Source organism: Bidens hawaiensis, unplaced genomic scaffold (assembly GCF_021521415.1).
Source record: "Bidens hawaiensis isolate Kalapana, Puna unplaced genomic scaffold, B.hawaiensis_p1.1 tig00042687_1, whole genome shotgun sequence".
NCBI classification, from domain to species: domain Eukaryota; kingdom Viridiplantae; phylum Streptophyta; class Magnoliopsida; order Asterales; family Asteraceae; genus Bidens; species Bidens hawaiensis.
The window spans coordinates 33,069-44,087 of record NW_027505794.1 but is presented as its reverse complement, the minus strand read 5'-3'; the positions used below and the strand labels follow the sequence as shown (position 1 = coordinate 44,087).

Sequence of the window (11,019 nt, the reverse complement as noted above, 5' to 3'; positions counted from 1 at the left end):
TGTATGACAAATATTTAGTTGATTTTATATTTTATAATTAATAATTGTATAATCAAGCAACATATAAAACCGGAAATTAAAATATAACAAAATGATTTTTTTTTCATTTCATATTAATGTAAAATGACAAAGACATATTATGTTCAAATAAAAGTGATTATTCTGAGTTAGTAGAATAATAAAAGATTTAAAGTTGTATAAAGTGAATGTAGTGGTTCATATTTATAATAGTTGAAAGTATTGGATTAGGAATGCTTAAATTTTGAATACTAATCATCTATCATTTGTTAATCTTATGAGAGTTGTTGGAATATTTAATTGATCGATATATATATATATATATATATTAAATACTTATAGAAAAAAAAACAAAGATTTCAGATTTGTTGGAAGCATGGTAAATGGCTTTTAACCGAATTAACTATTGTTTTAAAAATTAATGTGAAAATATATGTTTAGAAGCATTTTGGTCTGAACTATAAAAGAACATATTGAAAACTAAATATTAATTTCTTATTGCTAAAACTCTTTATACTACACAAAAAAATCATATAAATAAATGACATATACTTCATATAGTAAATCGATATACATATAAATTATAAATATATAATTCAACTTCAATAATTTAATACTAAACACCAAGATATATAATAGGTATTCTCTATGTTTGCAGTATTTATACAAAACGTTTGGAGAAAATTAAAAAAATACACATTTTCCAGATTTTAAATCCAAATTTGAAACCAATCTTATATAAAAAGTTATGCACTGTTGCTCGAATCCCAGTTTAAAAAACAATTTATAGTTTATCATACAAATCCAAATTCTTTGACAATAATGCAAATTTATTTGCTTTAATTTGCAATTACCTATGACTTTAAAATTATATTCTAACAAACTTGTAACGTCAATTTTAATATTTCCTTATTTTCTTATTTCACAATTAATGTTAATGAATGAATCAATTAGGATTTACATATAATAAAAACAAACTTGAATTCATATATTGATATAACTTAAAATATAAGGACCATATATTAAAATAAGTGAAAAGTATGTGAGGAGGGCTATGAGGATGACAAGTGACAAAAATAAGTAGGCTTTTATTAGACTGCCACATCAGCTTTTTACTCATCCTTCGTACATGCATCATCTCTTCTCTTTTTAACTCCAACCCATCCTTTCCACATGCAACCTCTCTCTTCCACATCATTATTTCTTTTTTAATTTTTCTTTTAAAACTTTTATTTTGTAGTTTTAAAAAATATTTAATAAATAAATGTAAAAATATATTTAAATAATAAACAATAAAAAACAAGATAAAATTAAATAAAAATTAAACTTGTATTACATAAAAAAGTTACATTTCCGAGAAAAAGTAAAACACATATATTTAAATTAAAGTAGAATTAAGATTAAAAATCAAAATAAAACTTAATACAACCATAACCTAAAATTAAGTTTTTTACTCGAGCAAATCTACTCTTCATTAGCTACATTAGCTTGCTTAAGATCCCAGAGATGTTCCATTAGATTGTTGCGTAGTGCGATGTGAGTATATTTGCTTCGTAAGGATCTAAACCTCTGCAGATAGTGTGCAAACTCAGTGGGTGCACCTCCATTATAACTTGGTGGCTCAGGCTCATGTTCTTCACGGGACCAATCAGTTATCATATGACCTTCATCTTCTACAATCATACTATGTAGAATGATACATGCATGCATTATATCACCTAACACTGGTATGCTTGTAGATCTTCCAGGGCCTCGTATTATTGCCCACCTTGATTGGAGGACACCAAACGCTCTTTCAACATCCTTTCTACAAGACTCCTGTCGTCGCTTAAAGTATTGCATTTTAAGATTATTGTTTGGCGGATAAACGAAACTCTTTACCAGTGTTGACCATTCTGGGTAAATGCCATCTGCAAGAGAGTATCCTTGCGTGTACTCATTCCCATTCACAATAAAGTTGCACTGTGGTGCATTCCCTTCTAAGAGTTGATTGAATACTGGTGATTGATTAAGAACATTGATATCATTGTTTGAACCTGCCACTCCAAAGAATGCATGCCAAATCCAAAGGTCGTGTGATGCTACAGCCTCCAGCATAATGGTTGGATGACCATGATCACCTCGAGTGTATTGTCCTTTCCAAGCCGTTGGGTAGTTTCTCCAAGCCCAATGCATGCAATCTATGCTTCCAAGCATTCCAACAAACCCATGTTTTTCAGAATGCAATTGTAGCAATCGTTGAATGTCATCTTGGTTGGGCCTTCTAAGATATCGTGGTCCAAAAACCTCAACAACAGACCTACAGAACTTGTGTAGACATTCAATGGAAGTGCTTTCACCAATGCGTATGTACTCATCACATTGGTCAGCTGATGCACCATATGCCAACTGACGAATGGCACTTGTACATTTTTGTATTGGTGAAAGACCTTTTACACCAACATCATCATATCTTTGTGTGAAATACTTAAAATGTTGACATCTACCTGGTTTAGAGATTTCCTTAACAATGTGATTAAAAAGACGTATGCTCATCCGAAACCTTCGTCTAAAGATTTAAACATATGCCAATGGCTTCGTAGATTGTGAGCATCTCATGGAATTACAGGTTCACTTTCATTATAGTATTTTTCAACCTCACTCCAATAGGCATCCCCAGTTTGGTTGTTGCCAATGATTGGATCCACGGAACTTGAAATCACACCTTGGGCAAGCAACACCTCATCATTATTAGGCCACTTTTGACGACTCATCTTTGTTGGTTGCTCGTCATTCTTCTCAGTCACCCTCTTGCTTGGCTTCTTATTCTTTTTCTTTTTTTGTGGCTTTGCTTTTGATGGTGATTCCATAAGATCTTCTTGAGTTTGCTAAAACTGAGGTTGTTGCATTTGGGAGGTTTTTTGAAGCTGTTGCCATTGAAGAAATTGTTGAAATTGTTGAGGATCAAAAGCAGGTTGTTGAAACTGTGGCATGACGGGAAATTGTCAAAATTGCGGGAATGAAGGTCCTTGTTGAAACTGGGGATATGGTTGTGCTTGTGAAAACTGAGAAAAGTTTTGTGATTGTGAGAAAAGAGGGAATGATGGTTGTTGTTGTTGTTGTGTGTTTTGTTGACCATCATCATCGTTTAACAAACCAGTGAAAGAAAATTGTTGTCTTGGATCTATTGTGAAAGTGTGATGTTGAAAAAATTTGAGAGTTTGTAAGATTTTGAGGTGAAAAATGAGTTAGTATTAATGGGCATTTATAGGGGGGGGGGGGAAACTAGCCCTTTTTTTTAAATATATTTGTCAAAAAAAAAAACTACAACTTATCTAGCCGTTAATGGCTTTTTCACTTTTAAAATTGCTTTTTTTATTTAATAAAGTATGTGATTTTTTAATAAAAAAATAAATTAAATTATATGGACCCCACAATAGGGTGCATTTGGTTACACTTCCTCTCCTTCTTTATACTCCAATGCATCTTTCTATATGTATCATTCATGTCACCAAATGCATCCTCTCCAAAATAAGCATTGTAGAGAGTCTTAGAATAGATAGATTATTGATTTTTATGTGTTTTATTTTTGTTTTTAGTCTTAGCTTTCGATTTACTTTTGCTATGATTGCTGACAAGTGACCATTAGGTATTTAAAGTTTACATTATGTTTTATGTATGTTATAATTCATTATTCAGTAGTAATAATCAATCAAGCATTTTATAATACTACATATGTGGCAATCGATTACTCGTATCTTAAAATACCTGTTAATTTAGAAATTAATTAATTTGAATTAATATATATTTAGAAAATATAGTGTTTGTTATGAGTATAAATAAGAAAATATTAAATTTTAAAATGTAGAAATCGTTTCTTATGTAAAATAATAATAATAATAAAATCGATATTATATAAGGTTCTTTGTTTGGACTTTGCGAAAAAACTGAAAAATGTGATATATGCATCTAAATAGTACGGATGATGGAAAAAGAAAGAAACAAAGGGAGAAAGCATGTGATTGGCTGATGGCAGGCTTTTAAAACCGTTTAAAACGACGTCGTTGTTCTTATCCAATAGGAGCTTTCCCTTTTTACCAAGTAAACATTTTGCCTTTTTCTCACCGCCCCACGTGCAATGTTCTAGATATCATAAATACCTCTCTTTAAAAAATAAAAATATATTATTTTACTTTTATTGCTATTATTATATTTAAATTTACCATGTAAATCTCGTAAAAAACAAAGCTCTGGTAGCGTCTGTCTAGAGATGGCCAGATATATGCAAACCTTACTCTTCTCATGGGAGCAAATAAGCCGATTCTAGAGAGATTCTCGTCGACAAAACAAACGACATACAACCATACATAACTAGAAACCAATTAAAATTAAATAAAAAATATTAATAACATAAGAAGTGGTGAAATAGGTAAGGTGTTGACGTAGATTTAATAAATTTAAAAACAAAATTATAGCTTTATAATTGTTTTTTAACTGCTAACAAACAATCTCTAAATTTTACTTGAATTTTATATATTTATATCGGTTTTACATATTTAATATGTCATATCTAATAATAATCCCACAATGAATTTTGATAGACCCCTCCATCATCTATCACAAACATCCGGTGGCCCTAATATTGTCACCTCCACATCTAAACCATTATCTTTTAATTTGTTTTATTATCATCATTGGATGTTTGTCATCTTTTGTTTTAGTGAAGATTAAATCTGGTTTCAATTAATAAAACCACTATGCTTTATGGTTTTTTTGGTGTTGTTTTTATGATATCATGATTTGCTTATAGTGACAATTTAAGTTATGTGTTTTGAGTACAATGTCCCAAGAAATATTTAGTGAGTTTGACGATAATAGCTATCGATAACGAAATATTAGAGAGCATACACTAGGAATAGTTGTTTCACCAATTTGCTATCAAGAATGTTAGGATAGCTTCACAAATCTTCGGTTAGCTATTAGTCTATTATTATGTCATAAACTCATTCTAATACAAAGATTTTGATAATTGTTATGTTATTGCCATAACTATAATTGAATGTATAAAAAAATGTGTTTACATTATTTAGCACGTTAAGACTTAAAAGGCATTGTTTTCCAACTTGACCGGGATACATTAATTCTCAAGACCGGCCCTGACTGTATCATTTCGAATCAAACCCACGGTAATGCAAGTTGAAAGTGCCACACATAGAATGTCATGTGTGCTTCAATCATAAACCATCAACCTTCATAAATAAACAAATGTTAATATTTGAATATTAAACTAAATCAAATGACTAAGGTGGTGTTTGGTATGATGAAATAAAAGGTGGAATGGAATGAATCATTTCAAGGGAATGAATTAAAGCATGTTTGGTTTCATGTGTTAATGAAATGAGTTATTCCTTAAGGAATGAAACTCCTTTCATTTATATGATTTTCATTCCTTTAAGAGTGGGTGTTTTTTTTCATTCCTTCAAGGAATGGAATGAACCAACAACAACAACAATAATAATAATAATAATAATAATAATAATAATAATAACAATAATATTAATATTAATATCAATAATCTCTATTATTTTTATTATATCAATAATATATTATAATTATTTATTTATATTATATAGTTATTGTATATTATCAATATTATTATAATATATTATTATTAGTTTGCATATTATAATATAATTATTATTATATTAGAATTACTATTATATTTAAATTTTGAGAAGTTAACATTTCATAACGTACACGTGTGATTCAACATTTTTACGAGTATGTTTATTTGGTTAAATAATCTCGTTGTAAGACGTGGGTCTCAAAAATTAGTTATTATGAATAATGATATTATTAATTATTATTATTATTCAACGTTTTTACGAATATGTTTATTAGTAATATTTACTAATAATAATATTCACTAATGATAATAATTATTATCATTGGTGAATAATAATAATAATAATAAAGTGAAGAATCATATCATTTCTATATGTTAACCAAACATGACAATGGAATGGTAATAATTCATTTCATTCCTTTGCCCATTCCATTACCACGTTCATTTTTCTATATGGTAACCAAACATGACAATAGAATGGTAATAATTCATTTCATTTCTTTGCCCATTCCATTACCACGTTCATTCCATTCCATTACCCCATACCAAACAGACCCTAAGTTTTGGAAAGTTTTATTATCACACTACCCATATGAATTTAAAGGTAAAGGTATTGCGTCCACACAATTTTTACAACCACCTACGTAAGCTTGGCTTACTATTCTAATGCTTTATACACATCATTAGAATATAACTTGAAAGAATCTTTGCCTAATCAAAAGTAACTACAATTAGAAGTATGTCTAAAAAGTTAGACGAATCAACAGTGTCTTAAGACTCGTTTGACAAAAATAAAACTAAAAGGTTGGAAGCCCCATTTCACGTCGTTAATGTTATATAAAGACGCGGGATGCACCGTTACAATCAACAATGTATCAACCATTTAAGAAAATATCATTTTTAAAGAGAACATATATCATGACATTTTTCAAGTTAAAGAAATTATAAGAAATTCTGGTATGAATATTTTAAAATGATAACAACGTTAAATTTTACAAAACAAATTTAAAAAAGTTATTATATTTTGGTATATAAGAGCAACAACAATTTTTTAAAAAATTTACAAAACCAAATTATAGATGAAAGTAAACTTTGACAAGTGCGTTTTCTTTTTTGTCCTTTCCACTCATACGGAGGAACGCGTATGTCACGTAAGTAATTTAAAAACGTGGGTCATGTTGACTAAACATATTTTAGAAAGAATATCAAAGAAAGAATATAAAAAATTGTTTAAAAGAGCACGTTTAACATCTTCATGAAAAGAATATAGAAAGGTACTAGAAACTAGAAAGAATAGCAGAAGACCATTATTTTGCATCTCCTTGTACTAGAAAGAGTGGCTTAAGACCATTATTCCTAAAAGTCTAAAACATGGTCGATAATTAGGGTACACGGAATGGGGCTTTTGATCAGGGCGGGATGGATTTCAGCGGCCACATGGATGATATTGAGATGACTAGGAGGAATAATCGGGATGGAGAGGATGAATTTGTGGAAAGTCCATATCGATCAGGAAAGAAAGAAAACGGAGAGCTAAAAGCGGAAGACGGTGACTTCAATAGCTCTATTCCTTAATTTTGGTATCGATACCGAAATATTAGAGAATTCGGAATATTCTTTCCGTGTATCGTTTTTTTAACGATCAATAAGCAGAGAATTGTCAATTGTGTGTACCGTTTTAATTTGGGATGTTAGGCTTTATATAATAATAATAATAATAATAATAATAATAATAATGTTATGTATCAATCCACATGTGGCCTAATGGTAGGAGGTTTGGTTTTTTCAGTCAAGACTCAAGTTCGAATCACACTTGTGTCACTTTTCGGTAGATATTAGCAATGAAAGATTTGAGTTAGGCCTTATGCAAATGTTCTCAATTTGCCCTGAGTCCTCCTGGGTTTTCGTCTCACCGTGTGTTACGCTAAAGAGTTATGTTCTTGTGGTGGCACAACGAATGTTAAGTAACAGTCGGCGGTATGGTTTCCCATGGAACGCCCAAGTCAAACTCTAAATCTAGCATGAGCCCGGTTAAGACAACATAGTCTGTCCATAGTAGGACATCGGACTCTTCAAATTTAAAGAGTGTGGTAGTCTAAATACAAAAAAATCACCTATTTAGAAAAAAATAATGTTATGTCGCTTTACGAAACATTGACATTTATGTAACATAAAAACAAGTAGAACGATAGAAAATGAGGGGGGGCTGCTCATATATTTTTGTAAGTTTGATGGGATAAACACACCAAATTTGACTGAAGATAGGAGAAAAAGGATTTTGGCATCCACTTGGTAGGGAAACACCCTTTTGGTTAAACATGTAACTTATTAAAGGTATTTAAATTTTATGAGAAAGTTAACACCACAACACTACTTTTCGGTTTTCTTATTATATTATTAAATAGTTAACTTTTTAATCTGTATCTATATCTATATCTATCTGTATTATATATAAAACATGAGTGAATGACCTTTTAAATTTTAAGAGGTACAATCACTAATGCATAAAATACAATCAATAATGCATAAAATTTTGAAAATTTGAGGGCAATATAGTATTTTTGAATCATGTACGGGTAAGAATGTTTACTATGCAAAATAGTTACAAAAATGATCCTTCAACTTTAATACAACTTTGGTAATTTGTAAGGTAGTTACACATAAACCCTCATCTTTACCCATTTAATTGACAAATTCATTTAAATATTTTATTTCTTAAATATTTATTAATATATTGTGTTTTAAATAAAAACGAACTTACCATTGCAATATGCTTATTTTTGTTGACGTTTCAATGTAAATTTTGTTTTATTTTGATGTGTTGATTATAATGTACAAGTCAATTAAGTATAAGAGTACAACTCAATATGCAATTATGAACCTAAAATATAATTACAAATTTAACCTTTTAACTATAATTAACTTTTATAAATTTAATTAATAATTAATTTTCGAGTAAAGTGCCATTTTCGTCCTTGTGATTTGTCAAATAATGCGAATTTAGTCTAAAAAGTTTATTTTTTGTATATGGACCCTCTACGTTTCCCAGTTCTTGCCAATTACGTCCAAATCACTAACCCCGTTAAATTTAATCGTTAAGTCAGGGGTAGACATGTCTTTTCATCCTTTCTTTATTACAATATTTATTTTAGTGAACTGCGGTTTTCGTCCTTATGGTTTGTCTAAATCTGTGGTTTTAGTCCAATAGTTTTAAGTTTGCAATTTTCAGACTTGTAGTTTCATTTGATCACTTGCGATTAAGCCCGAGTTTATTAACCTCGTTAATTTTGGTCGTTAACCCATTTGCATGCCCCTCACGTGGTGATCAGTTTTGTCGTTTCTCTCACTAAATAAACTTCGTTCTTAATTCGCAAGCCCCCTCACGTGAGGGGCTAGGTTGTATTTGGGGGAAAATGAAAAAAAAAACAAGAAACAAAATTGTCCCTCACGTGAAGGGCACACTAATGGGTTTAACGACCAGACTTAATGATATTAGGGAATTCGGGTTAAATTGCAAGTGAAATGAAACCATAGGGAAGAAAATTGCAAATTTGAAACTACTGGACTTAAACCGTAGATTTTGACAAACTAGAGGGACGAAAACCGCTGTTCACAAAAATAAGTATTATAATAAAGAAAGGGTGAAAAGACATGTCTACCCATAACTTAATGATTAAATTTAACGGGGTTAGTGATTTGGATGTAATTGGCAAGAACTGGGAAACGTGGAGGTTCCATATGAAAAAAATAAACTTTTTGGACTAAATTCGCATTATTTGCCAAACCACAAGGACGAAAATTGCACTTTACTCTTAATTTTCCATCCCCTTAAGTTTACCCATATAATCATATATATTCTTTTTCTTTTATTTTCATTTATATTTTTGAATATAATACGTTTTAATAAATTTCATACATACAATCACGACGTGTTTATTTTTGTCGACGTTCCAATGTAAGAATATTGGTGTGCATGTTATAAACTTATAACCAAAATGATTTCGTGTCATTAAAAAAATATCAAATTTGGTTTAAGTCAAATTGTCGTCAAAATGAGTTTTGATCATTTTTTTAAATACTTTTATTGTTTCGGGTCAACGATTGAGGAATTTGACAGGTTAAAATGCCTTTGAGTTATAACTGTATGTAAGTCAAATGAGTTTAGGCCATTATAAAAAAAAGTTTAAAATCTTGTTTAGGCCAAATCATGCAATAAGTAAAATGAGTTTGAGTCGTTTAAGAAATAAAAAGTTGTCAATTTTGGTTATGGTTAAAACATGTTATAAGCATAATGAGTTCGAGTCATCTTAAAAAATGGTTTTGGTTTGCGTCAAAACAATTATATTCAAGATGAATCCAGGTCATTTAATAAAAATATATCAATTTTGGCTCTGGGTGGATATTAAATCTTTGATTGTTTATGAAGGTTTCAAAAGACTCCCATATAACATTGACTAACATAGTAGATGTAACATCCCCAAAATTTCAATCCAACTATGACAAGTTAATAGAAGAAAGGGGATTAAAAATGAAAAATTTTGATTTATTAACCCATCGCGATACGTGACGGACATAACTAAGGAGACATCGCGATACGCGATAGGAACGTCACAGAAACCCAAAAAGGGCGGTGTCGCGATACGCTACGCCTCAAGACATTAAGCCATCGCGATACGCGATGACTAAGATAATAGGAAAGTGACACGTGTACGCCACGTGTCAACACGTGGCTGAAGGTGTCTTAGAAAATGACACGTGTACGCCACGTGTCAACACGTGGCAGAGGGTGTTTAAGAAAGTGACACGTATCCGCCACGTGCAGAAGGTGTCTCAGAAGATGACACGTGGCGACACGTTCAGCTATAAATAGAACGTTTCATGGCTCATTTCATTCACACCAAATCACGCTCTCTCTATAAACTTTCTCTCTCTACCTCGATTTCCGTGCCATCGACCCGACAACTATAACCTCGTAATCCGCACCATATACCGATGACACCTCGAAGTTCGTACCAACAACCCCGACAACCGGCGCACCTCGTTTTGCGTGCCGACCTCGAAACGCGTGACGACCTCGTAAACCGTGTCAACTCGAGACGACGTGACATTCCGCCTCGAAGTACGTGCACGACCCGGCGACTCCCGAACGTTGCCTTGATTTGCGTGCTGAGGAGTTGTTGATCAAGATTCTCAAAGTACGTGCAAGCGTCGAAGTGCTGCCCGAGAATCTAGAAAATAATAACCTAAGCAAGGTATGGGTTCTGCCCAAATAAAATATTATTATTCCAAAGGCTTAGACCCTAGTCGGGGATATAGTCTAGACCTTGATCAAAGAATTATAAAATACAATGAATAAATTAAAATAATGTTTCTTTGAGAAAGATGGAATTTTTAAA

At 31.2% G+C, this 11,019-nt stretch overlaps 1 protein-coding gene across 1 annotated transcript; it reads right to left on the bottom strand.

The window, feature by feature from the left end:
* Positions 1-1,482: 1,482 nt before the first annotated feature.
* Positions 1,483-2,867, bottom strand: LOC143615360 (protein ANTAGONIST OF LIKE HETEROCHROMATIN PROTEIN 1-like). Its single transcript, XM_077088498.1, has 2 exons — positions 2,625-2,867; positions 1,483-2,520 (listed from the first exon to the last, which is right to left on the bottom strand). Exons 1-2 carry the CDS (start codon positions 2,865-2,867, stop codon positions 1,483-1,485), a joined length of 1,281 nt encoding a protein of 426 aa, XP_076944613.1.
* Between the last annotated feature and the right edge of the window lie 8,152 nt (positions 2,868-11,019).